The sequence below is a fragment of the Dermochelys coriacea genome, chromosome 5 (assembly GCF_009764565.3).
Source record: "Dermochelys coriacea isolate rDerCor1 chromosome 5, rDerCor1.pri.v4, whole genome shotgun sequence".
Lineage (NCBI taxonomy): Eukaryota > Metazoa > Chordata > Testudines > Dermochelyidae > Dermochelys > Dermochelys coriacea.
The window spans coordinates 32,677,411-32,698,831 of NC_050072.1; the positions used below are offsets into that span (position 1 = coordinate 32,677,411).

At 40.7% G+C, this 21,421-nt stretch overlaps 1 protein-coding gene across 1 annotated transcript in view; it reads left to right on the forward strand.

Moving 5' to 3' along the window:
- The window catches only part of PARP8 (poly(ADP-ribose) polymerase family member 8), a 172,145-nt gene extending 154,767 nt beyond the window's left edge, over positions 1-17,378 (forward strand). Inside the window, 8 exon segments of the mRNA XM_043515040.1 lie at positions 4,458-4,570; positions 4,775-4,847; positions 5,943-6,012; positions 7,191-7,275; positions 8,634-8,746; positions 9,025-9,093; positions 11,308-11,392; positions 12,870-17,378. Coding sequence (XP_043370975.1) covers positions 4,458-4,570; positions 4,775-4,847; positions 5,943-6,012; positions 7,191-7,275; positions 8,634-8,746; positions 9,025-9,093; positions 11,308-11,392; positions 12,870-12,972 — 711 coding nt within the window. The 3' untranslated portion in view covers positions 12,973-17,378.
- Positions 17,379-21,421: the final 4,043 nt, after the last annotated feature.

The window sequence follows — 21,421 nt, forward strand, 5'->3', positions numbered from 1 at the left end:
GTCACAGTAAGAGAAGGCCCTTACAATGGCAGACAGTGATTTTGATCTTTCTTTTATACTTCTATAACTAGCCAAGTGATAAGAATACACCTAAATTCTTAAGAGTATAGGCCTTCACAGACAGGCCTGAATATCTATATCCTAACAAGGACAAAGCCATTTCACAAGTCAACGCAGTTGTTCGTTGCGGTGGCAGACAGGATGAAAGGTCATCCAGTATCTGCTCAAAGGACTTCATTCTGGATCATGGCCTGCATCCGCTACATCTACGAACTGGCGAAAGTGCCTCCACCGGCAATAGTCAAGGCACACCAACTAGAGCACAAGCATCATCTGAAGCCTTCCTTGCTCAGGTGCCAATCCAAGAGATCCGTAGAGCTGCTATTTTGTCAACTGTCCACACATTTATGTCCCATTATGCACTTACCCAGCAGGCCCAGGATGATGCTGGCTTCGGCAGAGCAGTGCTGCACGCTGTGAGACCGTGAAATCCGAGCCCACCTCCATTGACCCTGCTTGTGAGTCACCTAGAATGGAATTGACACGAGCAAGCATTCGAACAAGAAAAAACAGTTACCTACCTTGTAACTCTTGTTCTTCGAGATGCGTTGCTTATGTCCATTCCATTACCCGCCCACCTGCCCCTCCGTCGGAGTTGCCGTCAAGAAGGAACTGAAAGGGCGTAGGACTCGCAGCACCGGATATACCGACGCATGGGCACAGCACTCAGGGGGCGCCACAGCTGCCCTTACAGATACTACTCAGGCAAAAATCTCTGACTATCTCGCACTTACCCTCATTCTTGATAAGGCATCAGCCACTACATTTTCCTTCTCTTTCATATGAATTATTTCTATGTCAAATTCCTGTAGGGCTAAACTCCAACTAATCTAGAATCATCCCCTTAGCTCGATGCAGCAACATCAAAGGGGTGTGATCATTCAAAACCTTAATTTTTTTATTAGACAAATAAGGTTTAGGTTGCTTCACTGCCCAGACAGTAGCATAGCATTCTTTCTCAGGGAGAGCATAGTTTTGTTCAGTGGGGGTCAGTTTTTTGCTTAAGTAGGTAATGGGATGCCTCTTATTCCCCACCCCATCCTGCATCAGTACTGCACTTAACTCAGTTTTAAAAGTGTCAGTACACAGCACAAATCGTTCGTTGAAATCGGAGTTGACCAAAACAGCCTCTTTAGACAAAGCTTCTTTTCTGGAAGCCTGTCTCACAGCCTCTGTCCTTACCACTTGGTCTGGTTTCCCTCTTTTTGTAAGATCTCTTATGAGGGCCAAATGTAATTTACAAACCTCCAGTAATAGTGCACCAGGCCAATAAAGGAATGGGCCTGCTTCTTGTTTCAATAAGCAGGCCAATTCTGAATAATTTCTACCTTTAAAAGCTTGGGGTGAACCAGCCCACTGCCCACTCTGTGTCCTAGGTAGGATACCTCAGCAGCCCCATCTTGCATTTGGGACCTTGACTTTGAGGTTGGCTTCTCTCAGCCTTTATAACACAATTCCTACATAGTTTAAATGGTCTTGCCAGGAGCTACTGGAAGTAGCCAAGTCATCTATATCGGGCCTGGCAAAGGTTTGTAACCCCTGCAGCATTTTATTGACAAGCCTCTGAAATGGGGCTCCTGCATTTAATAATCCAAAAGGCATAGCCTTAAACTCATATAGGCCAGACTCCATTATAAAAGTGGGTTTTTCTTGGGCATCAGCATCTAAAGGAATTTGCCAGTATCCACAAGTTAAATTCAGTGCGCTTATGAATTTTGCAGCAGCCAATAGATTCAGTAAGTCCTCTATTCAGGGTGTGGGATATGGATCAGGTTGGGTGATAGCATTTAGCTTTCTAAAATCAACACAAAAACTCATGGTTGTTTACTTTTCATGTACTATTACAATAAGAGATGCCCATGGGCTTTTTGATTTAGGGTATGTCTACACTACGAAATTATGTCGATTTTATAGAAGTCGATTTTTAGAAACCGATTTTATATGTTGATTGCATATGTCCACACTAAGCGCATTAAGTCGACGGAGTGCGTCCTAACTACTGTGCTAGCATCAACTTACAGAGTGGTGCACTGTGGGTAGCTATCCCACAGTTCCCGCAGTCTCCGCTGCCCATTGTAATTATGGGTTAAACTCCCAATGCCTGATTGTCGCGGGTGGTTTTGGGTACATGTCTTCAGGCCCTCCTCCCTCGCTCCCTCCATGAAAGCAACACAGACAGTCGTTTCACACCTTTTTTCCTGGGTTACCCATGCAGACGCCATACCATGGCAAGCATGGAGCCCACTCAGCTCACCATCACTGTACGTCTCCTGGTGCTGCTGGCAGACGCGGTACTGCATTGCTACACAGCAGCAGCACCTTGCCTTCACGGCAGATGGTGCAGTAGGACTGATAGCCGCGTACATCTCCTGGGTGCTCCTGGCAGACCTTGGTGAGGTTGATCAGGGACGGCTGGACAGACATGGCTATTCTCCTTTTAGAGCACCAAATGGGAGCCAGAGACTCCAGGTCATTCTCTTCTTTAAGTTTTGTCTCATGGAGATTCAGTCCTGGAATATCATGTGAGCTGGAGGCTTCTACCTCAGGCTACTTTCCCAGCCGGCAGCACCTCGCGGTCACACCTACCCCAGCCTACCCCTTGCTCCCATGGCTCATGAAGCCTGGACAGTAGTAAGGAGCCATTCAACTATAGGCTGAGCAAGTATAGAATGGTGGTAGAATGTGCCTTTCAACGTTTAAAAGCTCGCTGGCGCTGTTTGCTGATTAGGTCAGACTCAGCGCAACCAACATTCCCATTGTTATTGCTGCTTGCTGTGTGCTCCATAATATCTGAAAGTAAGGGGAGACGGTTATGGCGGGGTGGGAGGTTGAGGCAAATCGCCTGGCGTCCGATTTTGATCAGCCAGACACCAGGGCGATTAGAAGAGCACAGCAAGGTGCGCTGCTCATCAGAGAGGCTTTGAAAACCAGTTTCATGACTAGCCAGGCTTTGATGTGAGAGTTGTGTGTGTTTCTCCTTAATACAAACCCACCCCCTTTGTTGATTTTAATTCGCTGTAAGCCAGCCACCCTCCCCCCTTTGAAATAAAGTTTTGAAACCATGCATTCTTTCTTTATTAATTAAAAAAAAAGAAATAACGGACAAGGTAGCCCAGTGGGGTGGGGGAGGAGGGAAGGACAAGGCCACATTGCTTATTGTAGCCACACTGAAAATCAAACTGTTTGAATGACAGCCTTCTGTTGTTTGAGCCATCCTCTGGAGTGGAGTGGCTGGGTGCCCGGAGCCTCCCCCCTGCGTTCTTGGGCGTCTGGGTGAGGAGGCTATGGAACATGGGGAGGAGAGTAGGCGGTTATACAGTGGATGCACCGGGGGTCTGTGCTCTTGTTGGCTTTCCTGCAGCTCCAACAGACGCCTCGTCATGTCTGTTTGCTCTCCCATTAGCCTTAGTATCACGTCCTGCCTCCACTCTTCACACTCACTCAATTCTTTCCTGGCTTTTGCCACTGAATGCCTCCATGCATTAAACTGTGCCCTATCAGTGCGGGAGGACTGCTTGAGCGGAAAACATGTCATCGTGAATACGTTTTTTTCGCCTTCTAATATGTGATAACCTCAGGGATGGAGATGATAGGGGGAATGTAGAAACATTCTATGCTCTACAATTCTGGGGGTATTGCATGGCCACCTGTGCTGCTGAGTTCGCCACACTGACCAAACAGAAAATTAAATTTAAAAGTTCCTGGGGATTTTCCTGTGTACCTGGCTAGTGCATTGGAGTTCAAAGTCCTGTCCAGAGTGGTCACAATGGAGCACTCTGGGATAGCTCCTGGAGGCCATTGATTTGTGTCCCCACTATTCCAAATTCAACCCAGCAAGGTCGATTTTAGCGCTACTCCCCTCTTCGGGGAGGAGTACAGAAGTCGATTTTAAGAGCACTTTAGGTCGATGGAACGGGATTGGTTGTGTGGATGCAGTCATTTTTAAATTGACCTAATGCGGCTAAATTCGACCTAACCCTGTAATGTAGACCAGGCCTCAGTAACTATTCTATTTCCAGTGTGCTTTTTTAAGTGTTCAGTGAGACCTGGAGATTTGGCATGAGCTGATACTTAGCCTACCAACATCACACCATTCTGATCAAAACACCATGAATATATTACTCAATTCAGTTATTTCAGTGGTGTCAGCATGGGTTATCTTAGGTTGTCGTGTATGTCACGCACTTTCATATTTCATAAACTGGGAGGTATTTTTAGAATTTGATTTGAAATACAAGCTATTATAATGAAACTGGCTTCAAATTATTTCATGTCTGACCTGAGGAGTAAGTATATTGCGTGAACCAGCACAATATCTTAGAAAAACTTAATTCTGAAAATACAACAGGTTCATGTTCATTAGCATCTTTTCACTTGTGCGCTGTTATATTTTACAGCAACTGAAGTTTATGCACACTCCCCATCAGTTCCTCCTTCTCAGCAGTCCACCAGCCAAAGAATCAAATTTCAGAGCTGCTAAAAATCTCTATGGAAGTACCTTTGCATTTCAGTAAGTATGAAAAAGGAATTAGTAAAAATAATGATAGCAGCTCTTATTGTGCTTTCATCATCTGAAAATATGTGTAAAGAAAAACACAGCTATTCTAAGAGTTAGAGGTTTTCAATTGCAAATACATTGTTTTAGAGAAAATGGTAAATTTCATTCTGGGTGTCTTGAAACACTACTTATTTTCCTTCTTTCCACTTTTTTAAGTGGTTCACACATTGAAAACTGGCACTCCATCCTGAGGAATGGCTTAGTTGTTGCTTCCAATACAAGGCTGCAGGTAAATAATAGATACCTTCAGTGGCAGAGGAAGACCCAGATGGAGGGCTTCCTCTTCCATCTCGGAGGTGTTGTTCAGTACTGCTAAAGAGAGCATCATAAGGACTGAGTCATGGAGGAGAATGAGAATGAGGTAATTGAATGGAGCAAGCTAAGAGGAGAGAGAAAATTAACAGGGCAGTTCAGAGGAGGGGAAATAAAACAAAAGGATTCAGTGAATACAGATAAAGAGTGCAAAGATAACAGTGGACGGAAGAGAGAGAAGTACAATAGGGAGGGAGGGAAAACAAATCAGTGGAAAAGTGGGAAGAGAGAAAGTTGGGAAGAATGCCAGCACTCCCTACTTAAGCTCTTGGCTGCACCCTAATAAGAACCTGAGCAGTTCCTCTGAAGTCACTAAAATTATTCACATTTACAGACTCTGTCTCTATATTTCTACCAGGTGCTCTTGGAAACCCTGTTTAAAAACATGAATTAGGCAAAAGCATCACTGACTTCTGGAATAAATCTAACAGCGATCATTTATTTATTTACCTAATTTAAAAATTATACAAACTGTGGCCCTGATACTGCAAACATGTATTATGAATAAAGCCATGCAGACGCATAATTGTTTTCAGGATCAAGGGTTACATTTCAGATTTAACCTAACTTTTTTTATTGTTTATCATCGTGTTTGCTGATAACATACAGAACATTTATTTGTTCATGGTTTGCAGTGTTAAATCTCAACACAAATACATCTATAACTTCAGAATATGGAGAAGAATTTCCTTTACCACCAGTAGATCTAAAAACAGAAAACACTTTTACAGCTATAAACTGGGGCAAACTCCTTTATCTGCAGGCAGTTGGAATGGTCTGTGCCATAAAAATGGTCTTCAGGATATGCAGGAGTATTTTAGTTTGATATAGAAGAGTTTGTATAATATTTGCCACAAGTTTTCTTAGGACTTATTTTGTACATAATTTAATATCAGATACTGTATTGGTGGGAGGGCAAATAATTATCCAGATCAGTTTAGATCATGTGCCATGTTGATTTCCTTTGTAAAACTATCAATTAATGTTAAGCCTTTTTTACATTCTTTTTCAGCTCCATGGTGCAATGTTTGGAATTGGGATCTACCTTAGTCCATTGTCAAGCATATCATTTGGTTACTCAGGTGATATTTATAAATCACTCTAAAGAGGGGTGAATGTAAAGAGATATTTTAATTTGCTGATTTTTTTTACCTGCTTCATTGTTTTAATCATTGTAGTAATTTTGTCTCTTTCTATCTTAGGCCAGCATTTGCAAAAACAGGAGCTCCTGTATGCAAAAATAGGCTCCTAAATTCACATTTATGGTCTTAAATACATGTCCTGATTTTCAAGGGTGCTGAGCAGCCAGGACCTCCCATTGAAGAATTTGGCAACTGGTATCCATTACTTTGGAAAGGAGCCTAAATGTGGACTTGGGAGCCTGTTTTTACATTTCTGTTTTTTTAAAGATCTTGGCCACAGCATGTAAATATATTTATATGCAATATGTCTATGCATAGGCATATAGGACCCAATCCAGAAAAAGCACTTCAAGTGTGTGCTTAACTTCAGTCTGAAGAGTACTCCCATTTAAGTTAATAGGACTACTCATATGCTTAAAGTTAGGTACATGCTAAGGTGCACTGCTGGATTGGAGCCATGTAGGAATAAAGGACAGGATATAGTAGCATAAAGTACCATCTTTTTGTTCTTTGTTTTTACACAACCTTGCACAGTCGGATCCCGGTCCATGACTAAGATCCTTGATGCTATTGTAATATAAATAATAAAGGTGTTAAATATCATGCAGTTAGGAGAGTGGCATGATTTCCATGTGGTAAATGTTATGTAGATCACTCATTTCAAAATAAAATAGCATCTAATATAATAAAAATAAGATATTGAAGATGAAATATTAAATTAAAATATTCTGTGGACTCATTCTAATTATTTTCCAGTAACACACCACAATCAGCAAAGCTCGATTAACTTTAAACTGAAATCGATCCCTTTTCAGCAAAATGCTTAAGCACATTCTTAAACTGAATTCAGTGGAATTTAAGCTCAAGTGTAACTGCGGTTGCACCTGCTTAAAAGTACTTTGGCTATTTTAAAGGCATTGGAACTGTCATACAAATGTGTCGCTCTTGGGACTGAGTCAGACTGGTGGTAGCATGTGATGTGACAGAGAACAAGAATTTTAGGATGCTTTGCAGAGGAATCTGACCCCACTCCAATATCTGCTTTCACTCTCCATGTATATCTTATACTTACAGTGCTTTACACACCAGTAAACCTGAAGTAATTTTAATGTCTTTAGGGATGAATAAGAAGCAGCAGAAGGTGTCAGCTAAGGATGAACCTGCTTCAAGCAGTAAAGGCAGTAATGCATTACAGGTACAGTAGTATATCAAACGGTATATCTGGAAGGCATATTGGGTTTGTAACTGGGAAGGAATTAATATTCCTTCTTTGGAAAGTCAACAATTGTCTTTTATTGTACACAAACAGCAGTATCCTAAGACATTGTAATGATCAAATATAACCCAATTGCTGGTAGTAGCAATTTACAGATTATACTGCAGCAAATGTGGATTTCCTTTCATAAAAAGAACTATTTGAAAAGAAAATAGGGAAGAAATGCTGATTGATTCTTTAATTCAGTATCACTCCTGGCAAACCTCTGCCTGTGAACTCTGGAGTCTTTACTAAATTAGTGTGCAGTATGGATTTAGAATGGGTAATGCTATAAAATTAGTTTGTAACCCTCTAGAGCCCCACTCATAACGCACTACAGATTTTCTTTGTGATAGTTTCTAAACTCTAAGCTGGTAAATATCTGCTTTATCAAAGGTAAACTCATAGCTATTATTTATAGATGGGCATTGGGCTTACAGATGGCTAAATCCTTAGGAGGAAATTCTACAGCCATCTCTCTTAACAAGTATATGCATAATGGCATGGTTCCTCACTACAGGAGGGACATGCTGTGGGGAAGCCATTCAGAGGAATTCTGTATCCTCTGTAGGTCATGTCACCATACTCCATAGCAACTCAGAGACCAAAGGCGTAAAGTAACAGGGTTTGGCCAAAGAGACCATGACTACATTTATCCACTAGCCCAGCAGTTCTCAAACTGTGGGTCGGGACCCCATAGTGGGTCAGGACTCCCTTTGAATGGGGTCACCTGAGCTAGCTTAGACTTGCTTGGGCCCAGGGCTGAAGCCAAAGTCAGAGGGCTTCAGCTGTGGGCAGCGGGGCTCAAGTTGCAGGCCCTCTGCCTGGGCTGAAGCCCTTGAGCTTCACCTTTGGCCCCCCTGCCCAGAGCAGTGAGGCTCGGGCTTTGCCCCCACACCACCATCATCTGGGGCAGTGGGGCTCGGTGGGCTCAGGCTTTTGTCCCCCCTCCTGGGGTCGTGAAGTAATTTTTTTTGTCAGAAGGGGGTCGCGATGCAATGAAGTTTGAGAACCCCTGTACTAGCCAAACTCCCATGTAGAGCAATACATGCTACTATAGCTAATGTTCTACAGAGCCATTGTACTGTTATGTGATGAAAGAGGATTCCATCCCATTGATACCAATGAGGAGAGAGGTGATATGGCAGATATAGATAGTCATACAGCTCATGAACTGGAGTGATGGCTACACTGGTTCTCTGTGGCCTGCACCCAGGCAGATTGGTGGATTCTGGTCTCCTCATGTAGGTTTCTTCTGAAAACCCCAGGGCAACAGGATTTGACTATCATTTACTCCTTTTATTAGCTTGTTTCTCATTGATAATGTGATTCTCCCACCTATATTATCCAGCCCTCAAATTGCTAATGAAGTGGACCCTTTGCTATTGGATAAAGTAGATGCTAAACCCAGGGTTGTGAGTTCAATCCTGGAGGGGGCCATTTAGGGAACTGGAGAGTTGGGGATTGGTCCTGCTTTGAACAGGGGTTTGGACTAGATGACCTCCTGAGGTCCCTTCCCACCCTGATATTCTATGATTCTATGAAATAGCCACTATTGCATTTTTAACCCAATAATGCAAATGTGTCCAGCGAGACTATATCAGTAAATAAACTATTTAAAACAATACTTTTGTTACATTTTTACCTGTGTTTCCTTTTACTATTTTAATTAATTTTCCCACATTTTTATCCCTCAGTCACAGAAAAAGGACAGCAGTCCCAATTTTTGCAAAGCCGTAATTTAAAATGCATAGCCTTATGTGAAGGTAAGCTGAAAATCCCTTCAAAGCCAATTTCTTTCTCAGCACTGTACCTGTTTGAATTTGTAAAATGCAAATTAATACAAACTTTAATTGAAGTTAGGTTTTTTTAATAAGACAACATTGGCAGGTGTGCAGATGCCTACATCATTTCTGTGTCTTAAGTCTCAATGCAGCCCCATCCCCCCATTGCCTCCACAATACCCATTCCTCAGGCATACCTAGGGCCATTTATAAGGTGGGCTCATCATGTGTAGGAAGTGACTGGTCACCATCCTTTCAGTCTACCAAATTCTAACCACATAGCTAGGGTTGGTAAAGAACCTCAGCAAGTCGTATGTTAATGGTTTGAGCATCCAAGACTCATAAAGAACATCTCCCTAATCTGAATTCCCAGCCCAGTTCTGACAGCTCAGGCAAAAATCTCTTCTTCTAGTAACCACTACACATGAATTGATTTCTATTCTCGGCTTGTGCTTAAAAATCAATATAGTTATGTCCAATCTATATGATTATAGTCATTCTCAAAAGACCTGGCCATTTTTGAAAGGTCTAGCTAATATGTATCTGTTTTTATAGCAGGTAAAGGAAGGTAAGGATTTCATCTCAGCTATAAAAATATTTTAGCACTGTTTGAAAGGTGAATAATTTTCAAGATGATACAATTAAAGACAATTTTTAAAGGGACTTTATCTCAGCCTCTAAAATTGCATGTGCAAATTCTACACATATATGAAGCCTTTAATGACATTTTTTTTGAAATGTAATCCATTACTGTAGCAATTATGTTCTAATGTCATTCTAGAATTCCTGGGAACAGACCTGATCTGAAACTAGAATTTGTCTTTACATTTCTAATAATTTAAAAAGAAAAATCTAAATATCCCAAACGTACTTTTCCAAGTGTAAATGGTATTCAAAGGATAGAAATGAATGTGCAGAACTATTTCAATTATCATAGGTCTTGTTTCTCTGGCATATTTCAATGTACAATTTGCCAAAATATACTTTTGATCAGCAAAAGTCCATCTCAAGGAAGGGAAGTAGAGAGATGGGGTTCATAAGATATAATGACTCGTGAAAAAGTCAGTTATAAAGGAAAAAACATCCAGTGTTTATGAGTTGCAAGAGGCAAACATTTGTGTTGACTTAAAATGAAAAAAAGAGTAGGAGGTAAGAGTTAAACCTCACACAGCAGATTGTAAAGCTATGTATACATGCATTTATTTACAATAGTGTTTACATGCTATGTATACATGCATTTATTTACAATAGTGTTACAAAAGTGCGTCTATGGAAGATCTTCGGAACAAAATGGTTTATATTCAAAAATGGCCTCAACCGAGAAAACCTTATTTCTGATCATTATTTTCATGGTTAAAAAAAAATCTGTGATCTAATATGTAGTTGTTTCCTAGAGAAGTGGTACCTAATTCTCCAGATTCATAATTCCCTCTATATATGTGTCAGTGATTGGGACATGGGTGGTTGTGCCTAGTGGTTAGAGCAGAAGCCAATTCCAGTGGTTAAAGCACAAGGCAGAGGCCAGAGCCAAGGTCAGAGACAGAACCAGAGGTCAGAGCTGATGGTCAGGACCAGGTTACCTGGAGTGAAGCCAGGCAGGAATAGGGCTAGGTCCAAGGCAGGAGCTATCACAGTCATGGGCAAATGCTTAGAGCAGCCACTGAACTGCTCTTGCTGGGCTTAAGAACTGACCAGTTACCATTCCAGTCAATCAGGTGGTGTAGCCAAGCCAGTCAGACAACCTACTACAGACCAGCTATGCTCATTAAGTTGCACTGAGATTGGCTCTGCTGCAGGCCTTGATTCCTGACACAGGGGGAGAGAGGGTGGAGGGAGGAACAGGAGTTGGAGGGGGAGGAGGGTTCTATCATCATTTGAAGAAGCATAATCCTAAATAATCAATGATCCATTTCCCAACTTTTTCTTTCATATTTACTTTTCACCCATTCATCATCAAAAATAAATTTTCTGTGTGCTAAAGTTCGATTAATTGGCCCACAGTACCCTATACCACTGGTTTGTCCATTGTTAGCAAGAATTAAGCTGACCTCCTAACTCCTAGGTTCAGCCAACTCCAAGATTCTAGACAATGCGACAGACATTCCCACAGTACTATTTAAAATGTGTGGAAGCACAGATTTTTAAATGATGTTTTCCAGAGATGTTTTCACTGCTCAGTTTGTTCTCTCCTTATAGTGATAACCTCACCTGATCTGCACAAACATGGGGAGATATGGGTAGTTCCCAACACTGATCATGTGTGTACAAGATTCTTCTTTGTGTAAGTACAATACTTCTTTTTAGCTTTAAAATTCTACTTGTATATTTCCTAATTTTTTTGCCATGTTTTCTTCAGTTTTTTTGCAACAACTTTAAGAGACCAAAAATAAAGTCTTCCTACAATTTTTTCAAGAATTGATTTTTTTAAGGAAATGTCTGCAAGATCAATGACAATAGATTATTTTACTTTTACCTTTTGTTATAATAAGCAAAAAAAAGAACAATGGGTGAAGGGCTATAGGCTGTTCCCACTCTATATGTATATATCACACTATAGTAAGTGTATCGCTGTATTGACCTGAGACCAAAAAACAACTCTCCTAGAGTGTACTTCTGAAAAGCCAAGGAATTCAAAACAGGGATAAAAAGATACATCTTTAAGTTGTACTCTAGCTGTAAAACAGATGTTTCCTTTTATCACATTTGATTAATTAACGGACTACTATATCGACATAGGCCCTCATCCTGCAAAGAAGGCCACCCAGATGGACCCCTGTACCCACCCAGAGTCTCCTCTATTTCAAATTTGCATTAAATATGGAGTTGTCTTCACTGGAGATTTGCCCTGATTGGCGGCCACTCACTGGTATTGTGTACCAATGTAAACACCTAGTATAGACAGGGTAAACTGTGTTTTATATCAGTGCCTGTTACCCCTGTTCAAGCAGGAGTAAGCTGCACTGGTTTACCATGTCCACAGTTGAAACTTGCACAGGTACAGATCTCTAAGGATATGTCTACACAGTAGGTAAACACTTGCGGCTGGCCAAGGTCAGCTGACTTGGGCTTGCAGGGCTTAGCCTGCGGGGCTATATAATTGCCATGTAGACATTTGGGCTTGACCTGGAACCCAAACTCTGGGACCCCACGAGCTGGGGAATGTTCCAGGGCCCAACTTCAGGGTGAGCCCAAACATCTACACATCAATTTTTAGCCCCCCAGCCTGAGCCGCATGAGCCTGCATCAGCTGACCCGGGCCAGCCACAGCCAGGGTCTTTTATTTCACTGTAGATGTACCCTAAGTGACTGACCAAAAGTGACTGATATCAGAACAAATCCCCAGTTTAGACAAAGGATCAGTTACTGCAGAGGGAGAGTGCAGTAACTTACACATGCTTTCATAACGCTCCACTCCAGGAGGTTCCCAAGAGCCAGTGATGGTAATGAAAGGAAGCCCTTTGCGCCTGAGCTCCCACAGCTGATGAGCTTCCAACGGCTTACAGTGAGCCAGGGGTAGGCAGTAGTGCAGCCCTAGCAGGTCCTGCTGAACTTCAGTTTTGCTGGTTGAAACCCTAGGCCTCTTCTGTGAAAGGGCAAATCCTGTCATCAAACAGCTTCACGCTTCTGGAATTTACACTCGCAACATAATATTCGTGGCTTAGTGTTTAAATAAGGAGCATTTTAAAGTATTAGCATTGATGTCATTGCATAGTGAATAAAGAGTGGATTACAATTTTATTTTTTGTCTGTATTTTTAGTTATGAAGATGGCCAAGTGGGTGATACAAGTATAAATACACAAGAAACAGGCATTCACAAAGAGATTCTTCGAGTCATTGGTAATCAAACTGCTACTGGGTAAAAGGACCACTCTTATTTAATTGATGTGATTTGGAAGCCTTCGTCAGTCTCAAAGCTGGATTTTGAACTGAAGAAGATGCAAAAAACTAATTTATTATTATTTATTATTATTACTACTACTACTACTAAACAATTAACCCTTTGAATACTTCCTTTTTTCTTACTTAGTATTTCTTATCTCATTGAAATACCTGAAATGGTATGAATTAGCAATTATAGGGGTACAAAGTCCATTAATACTACAACTAATAGCAATTAAAGAGACAATTGGGTTGCTCACAATAAACAATTTAAAAAGGAGTTTTGTGCTGATATTTTATATTAAACTCTTTAATTGGACCATTTTAGTACTGTATACTGGTATTTTAAATTTAGAATGACTGAAATAAGCAAGAGAAGATTTTATAGCGGAGAACCTGCATTATACAGGACACTTTGCAATAAGAATATTCACATATTTTAATACACCGTAAAAATGGTTTCTGGAACATGTCAAATTGAAGAGGGTGGTTACTTACATATCCTAGATTCATTTTACTGTACGCAAATGCAGCTAGAATTTAGAGTAAAAAAAGTTAAAAGAAGAAAACATTTTTGCAGTATTCAGTTATTGCCAAGAGAAATATACTACATTGATGGTGTGTGTCTAGTCTTCTTCATTCTCTTAAAAAAAACTATACCATTCAGTAAACAGTTCAGTTACATTATTTAAAAGATGGAAGCTGAGCTGACCAGAGTTCCAGGGGATGAGAAGTGAATTTGTAGCGAAGCCATTTGTAAACCAGTTTTTACAATGACCTATCACCCCAGTTCAGCAAAGTACTTAGGTGTTTTCAGTGGCATTGCTCTTGTGATTAAAGTTAAGACGTGCTTAAGTACCTGGCTAAATCAAGACCTATATATATTTCAGTTGATTGTCCAATTAGGAAGAAATAGCAATACCTTTCATGTTACAAACATGTCAGAATGACTCTTTAGTTCCCTTTGGTGAAATACTATTAATTCCTCCCTAAGGAAACAAAGCAAATCTGTTAAATCTTTATGATTTAGGAATTACAAGTGTTAAAAATAAAATGGTTACCATAGTATGAGCATGTTGGCAGCAACATAGGGCCCAGGGACCAATCCTAAAAGGTGCTAAGCACCTCCTATGAAGTGCTAATTGCCCTCAGCTCTCACTGAAGTCATCTTGCAGGATCATGCCCTTCCCTTTTGACAACATTTCAGATCCCCCTCTGTACATCTCCACTTACTCCCTTGCAGCCTTGGAAAGGGAGAAGATAGGCACAAAAATTACCATAGAAGATCACACCTTAAGTTCTCCAGAGGTGGCCTGTACTGTTATTAACATGATGGTTATTAGGAAGACCCCAGTGTGTGCTTGTTTTTTTAAACAGAGCATAAGTCATCTAGATAATTGCATAATGTACAAAGATATTAGGGTTAGAGATTTATTGTTGAAAGTCTTTTGTTATTGCAAGTTACTCTGCTTCTTGCCTCATCGCTCCTGTTTCCCTGTATCACAAAATCCTCACTCAAAAGGATAAAATTGAAGTTATCTAGAATAAAAGTAGAGTTCTCTAACGGGCCTCTTTGGAACCAGGCCATCTCTGGAGACACCACTAATAACCTGTGGCACTGCAGCGCAGTTTAACATCTTGCACCAAGGATGATTCCTGGAGCAGTTAGGTAGTTTGACGGGTCTGACTGCACAAATGCAAGGAAACTCAGAATTGAGGCTGGAAATCTGGACTGACCATTCTTCCTTAGTTCATCCTGCTATATATACATGTATGGCTGAACTGGGAGGAGGCTGAGCTCAACAGTGTGGTGAAACATAGAACATGTGATGAAATGCTGTACCTAGAAAAACTGAGGGGAAGTAAGGAGTGGGCTATGCAGCAGGGAACAAGTCCACAGCGGAGTCCTGCAGTGGCTAAGTGGAATGATGGCCCACCATTTCAGGGGGCCTCCTCAAATACGGTATGCAACAAATAAGTGGGGCCAAGAGGGGTCAGAGCTACCCTAAGTGACATACTTCTCCCTCCCCCCAGTTACAGCAGATTCACAGCCTAAATCCTGCTCTGGGGAAACAGAGTGTAACTAGAGCAGTGAGCGAAATTCAGTGTGCATAGTGGACCTCCTGTGCCAGCCACATAAGGAGTACCCATAGATGCTACAACTATTGGGGGGAAGAGGGAACATTTCTCCCATCTTTCAGGCAGGATGTAATAAAAGTGTCTTTTTCTCGCCCTTTTCCCAAAATCTCCCAAACTCCTAATTACAGGTTTAACCCTGTGACCAAGTAAAAGCAAAAGAGGTAAAGGGACAGTAGTTCTAGTCACAGTACTGTTTCCCCCTCTCAATGTATGTACATCCCAGTGTCCTCTGTCCCCGTGTGTCTTCTCTCTTTGGGTCTCATATCCCCAGTAGGGAGTCCTTACTGACTCTGAGAGAGCTGGACTCTTTCCATTGCGTCCCCTGCTGGCTAAGTCTCGCAGTCTCTTCTCTTCGCCTCAGGGCTCCTTAACAATTGATGAGCCAATGGTAAGACTTGTCTTACCAACTGAAAGCAGAGGCACTGCCAGACTTAGCCAGCGGGGAAGACAAAGGAAAAAGTCCAGCTTCTCAATTGCAGGGTACATTCACTGGAAGTGAAGGGAAATGTCTCCTTTCCTCAAGCCTAGAGCACGTGACAGGATGTAAACTTCACCTACTTACACCTCTCTCAGTAGGCACCCTCTGTTGGTGAGACCAGCCCCTAAGAGAATGGGGACATAACCAAACAGAGGACACTGGGAAGTACATGTGATCTGTGGGGAAACAGTGCTTGGGGCACAAGGGGACAGAGAACACTGAGGGTACACTTAACAGGGGATACAAAACGTTGTTGGGGGTGTGGTCAGACACTTGGGGATGGCCTAGAACATGGGAGGGTAACCAGGATGTTGTATAGGAACACAAAGCATGATGTGGACACCAGGGGATCCAAAATACTGCTAGAGGAGTACTTGAGGGACGCAAAGTGGAGCATGGGAAGTTGCACAAAGCACAGGTCAACACCAAGAGGACAGAGAGAGTGTGGGAGATATACACAGATACAGTGTGGGAGAACATAGAGCATTGGTGGGGTACAGAGTCGCACAGAGCATAGGAACAGACACTGTGTGGGGGTAGACAATGCTGGTGGGGTACAGAGTAATACAGACCATAGGGGGAACAGTGTGTGGAGAACACAGAGTACTGGTAGGGTGCAGAGTGGCACCGAGCTTAGGAACAAAGAGATGGGGACACAGCCTGGGGGAGAACATACAGTTGGGTGAGCGGTATGCAGAGCACTATATGTGTAAACAGGCATGGTCCTACATGCAAACACAGACACTCATATGATATAATATACAATGTGGTGCTGCAGGGCAGCTTTCAGGAGGAAGGGAATCAAATTCATCCCTAGAGTCAGCTCTTTACGGTCCCCAAGTTTTGTGTCCCAGCAACTTCATTGATTCTGTCCTCCTCTCCACACCACCGGCCAAATCATTCTTTTTCTAGTGTCACCTAAAGGAGTCTCTCTGAGCCGCATGGTGCACTCCTCATTGAGATGGGGACTGGGATTCCTATGGAATCTCCTCTCAGCCCTCCATTCACCCTCCCACTGGTGCCCTCTGCCCCTTGCAGACACCTGCGAGACTTGAGAGACTGTGCTAGTGCTGAGTGACTCCAAAGGAACCGTGGAGTTTTTCCATTTGCTCATTCCCATCTGTGGGCTATGGCACAGGAGAGGAGCATGTGGACTTTAAAGACAGTGTGTGGTCTTGAATTGTCAATCTTAACCCCTTTGATTTTGTCTTTGCAGGTCTTCCCTTCCCCCCGTTGCTTCATTACTGTTACTGTGGTTGAATTTCTACTTGTTTAGGTGGATAGTAATTTTTTTAAAGCCTCGTGCATACAAACTAAGTGTTAACAATAACTTTGAAAGGAGTAAGGGCCTGATCCTGCAATGTCCTGAAAGGTGCTGTGACTTCCTATTGATTTCAGTGGGACTTGAGAGCACTGACCATATGGCAGAATCAAGCCCTGACAGTGTGCCGTTTCTCTTACCAGCATTATTTTTCTTATCTCTGCAATGCGCCTGATTCTATAAGTAGTGCTTATAGATGCTAATAGTGTTAATTATCCCAGAGGAAGGGATAAGTTCTGAAGGCTTCATGTTCGTTATCAGGAACTTGAGCCTGCAAAGCACTAATCACCTCCTGAGAGCCCACAACTCCCACTGAAATCAGTCGGCCTTGTAGGGTCCGGGTCCTAGAAGGCAGAACAAGGGGAAACTCCCACATTATGAATAGTGGTAGAATTAAATGGAAACTCATTTGGAAACCCAATAACTTAGGTTGTTTTTTTTTCGGACAGGAATATATTTTTTGAGTGCTATCATATCTATGAATGGAAAAGCGTCCTCAGTTACTTCCTTAAAAAGAATGTTGGCACAGTCAGCATGTCCCCTCCCATAGTAAAGCCCGAGGGACCCCTAATAGGTAGAAAACTCTCTGTGAGGTTCCTTTTGCGGGATTTCTCCCTGATGATTCCATCTAGGGGGTGGAAGTTGCCCTCCCTGAAGACCTGCAGATTCCTTGAGATCTATGTGGATCTCAGGGGATCTGAAAAGGCCAAGGCCATCTGCACAAAGGGCTTGTGCGCCTATGGAGCTCTGGCATTTCCGGCTCCCTAGCAGTGTAGCTCAAATGGAGCTGTGCAATCAGACACATCTACTGACCATGGCTGTCCCTGCAACTCCCCATAAAGGGGTATGTCCTCCACAGATGTTTCCCAGGAAAGGGAATGTAACTCCAGTCTGTATTAACTTTCCTCGCAAATGTCCATGGTTTCAGTGGGAGACAATGTGTTATTCCCCTGGTCATGACCCTATGTAATGGCACTATCCAGTCCCCGTGCCTACTCTTGTGAAGGTCCCTACCCTATGGAGAGTTCTATGTGGGGTCTTTGGACAAGGAACCACTAACCTCCGTCTACATGATGTGACCCCAAGTTGTAGCCCCCAGAAATAGGGTGTTGCAGTGGAACTAAAATTAAACTCATAATATTTCGCCACAATAATAAAGTGTTCATCACAGGATCCAATTTTTGGTATCAATACTTTTACACCAAGACAGGATATTTTTTTAAACCTCTCCTAAATTCTGCCAGGAATTTTGCATTCAAGGGATTAAGCATTGTGGGCTGTCTCCTTAGCTGATGTAAATCAGTGTAGCTCTATTTTCTTCAACATATTTACACCTGTTTACACAATCTGAGACTCTGGTTCGGTAACTCTTAATTTAATGGCCAGTTTGTCTGACAATCTGCTTCCAAATGTTTTATGGGAACACCATCAATGACTCCATATTTTTTACACTTGTATTTTTTTGTGAAACCCTTGAAAAACTGTTTACTGATGCTGTATGATTTTAATGTTGTAGCTGTTGGTACTAAAAGTGAATCTAATGAACAATGCTAAGATTATACTTTCTTTCATTATTATAAATATAATTTCAAAAAGAAGACTTTCTGCTTAGGTCAAGGGCACTACATTTGTAAACAATTTTTACCACTGAAATAATTAGCTTTTTCCATAGTTGTTCCTGAGTACAAAGTAGGGGAAGAGAAGCAATTGAATACGTGTGAAGAAGTTCTCTATTTAAAATTAATAAATAAATATAAAAATGACCTAATCAGTTAAGCATTAAATTCATTTTAATGGATTTTTGTTTCTTGGCTCAAGAAAATTTAAGTCAAGCAAGAAAAAGTATGTCATGAAATTTTGTCAAGGAGGTAAATGTGCATGACTAAAAGCCTTCTGGTAATCTTAGCATTTTCAAATAACATGTAGACTTGGAGGGATCTGATTCTGCAATGTGTTGAACACCCCATTCAAGGTGCTGAGCCCCTCAACCCCTCTTAGGATTGGACCTTTGATGAACAATATAAGTGTTGTTTTATGTGTTAGTCATGCCTTGTTATTACAGTAAATTTTAAAAGAGCTTATGAAGTAAAGGCCCATTGCAAATGAGACCATCGTGTAGAATTCTATGCATCTTTAAATCAGTAAATCTGGATGGATTTTAGCAGGGCTAACCTTGTGTTTAATTTCATTATTGGTAACACAGTGAAGTCAACAGCAATCTTGATGGTTAATGGGATTAAGAAGAGGTTATAAATTCAAATCCTTGTTAAACAACCTGGGCATCCTTCATCAGTTAATACAAGTGAGCTATTAGAACTGCCTCCTCCTGATTGAAGAATACAGTCATGGTTATTGTACATCCTTGTAAGAGAGGTACTGTAAGAACCTAACTAGAATAGGTTTCAGGTTGTCTCTTTGGGCACTTAGGATCCTTTGATACTTTATCTGCAGAATTGAGGTGTTGATCTGATGTCCTGCTGAATTTCTTCATTACAAACACTACCTCAAGATGAAAGGCAAATTTATTAACTAAACAAGGTCTTCTTTTTGAGAGCAATTAAAATATCACATGTAGGACTAAAAAGTAACTAAAAAAATCTCCAGTCTCCTCTGCCATGGTTGTAACTATAATTAGTTTCACCACTTGTAGTGCTCATAACTGTAAGGAGATTTGTGCTTCAAGTAATGCTGGTAAATAATGGAGAGTGCTATTTATGAAGGTTTTGTTCGGTTGGTTGAGTTTTGGGATATTGCTTTGGAAGTTTTAGGTTTGTAAGTATGTTGCTCTTTTTGCAACATATTGGATATATGTTTTAGCTTTATGTTCACTAGCTGAAGCAACACCCACTGATGAGACCAAATGAAATAAAATGCACAGAGCTGTCATTTCAGTGTGGTAGACTGAATACGAAAACCTTTTGGCAGTTTATTCCTGCTAAATTTTAGTCTGCCAGTGCAGCAGTGATGTATATTACTACCCATTAAACATTGCATTGGGATTTTGTATACAGTATGATATTAAGTATACATTTTTGTAGAACAAAAAAACCAAGTAGTTTTTAGACAAAACATATCTAGAGTATGAAAAACTGTTGAAGAATAGATTTCATTAAACATTTACCAGCAAGTCAGTAAAAGAGTTCTTATACACAGGCATTCAGTATAATTTAATGTTCTAAAAATATTTTTTAAATTCACCCAATAATTACGTACCTTTCGAGTTTAAAAAATACAGCTACTCCTTTACGTAAACATTAAAATATGCCTATGTTTCTTTTAATTATACAGCCTTTTCTTCCAATAACTTTCTTGAATTCTGTGCACAAAATAGTATTGCAGCTTGCTATTTAACCTATGGTGCCTTAGAGTTATTACAAATATTTAACAATATGTATATATTGTAAATACTGGCAAAAGATCACTAAGGCCAAATATTTTCTCTATTCACTTTTTACTGCACTTGCTTTCTATTGCTATTTAAGCCTCCTTTTATTCAGCTTTGTAACAGTTATAACATTGTAGCCAATGTAAATGTTTACTTTCAATAAATCTGAATTTGTTCAACAAGTACTGTGTTTCTGGGCACTATTTTGAGAACTCTGTTAGAGGGTTATCATTCTTCTCCTTAGTGAAGTCTGTTGCTGTTTCTGCATTTTTGATGATCTCGACGACACTTAAAAGTTATGCCAAGTTTTTTACGCTTATTAAAAAACATTCTTTGCAGTGACCCTTTTTTAAAAACACCCGAGGTAGAAGTTAAAAACAATTTTGTGTCACCTTTAACTGACTACTGCATGTTATATTATATCTTTGATTTAAAATACAGATATTGGATGCAGAGACGGGATTTATACATTTTGAATGTACAGTATCATAAAATGTATAGTTATGTCACAAGGCACATTTTATATCTTTTTTAAAAAAAACATTCTGTCCTGCATTTTATGTAAAAGTATGTTTTTTCCTAAAAACACGCAGAAAATGCATGAAGGCCCATATCGTTCATAACATAGGATATGTTTAATGTATAAATGCACATCTGCAACTCATAAAATACACAGACACATGTAGGAATGGTTATTAATTCAGTGAATGTCCTATTGTTTCCCAGTACCTACAAAGCTGAAGTAATTCTTGAGTTATAGGGGTGATTAACTATTATCTTTTGAACAGTTTAGATTCTGCTTGGTAACATAATTAATATTACTATCTCAGATTACAGATTTTGGATTGAGGAACTGTGAATGGTCCTATGATTTTGAATTCCAAAAATAAGTGTTTTATCCACATTTATTCCATATAAATATGTAAGAGAAGAAGCTTTTGTTGTTACTTTAAAAAGTTAATTATTTTAATTCCAGTAGCATCTAGATCGGGGCCATATTGAACAATTTATAGACACATTGTAAGATACAGCCAATACACCAGGGATCTTAAAGTATAATAGAGTGAGAGGAGAACGAGAGGTACAAAAAGAAGCAGTGACTTGCAA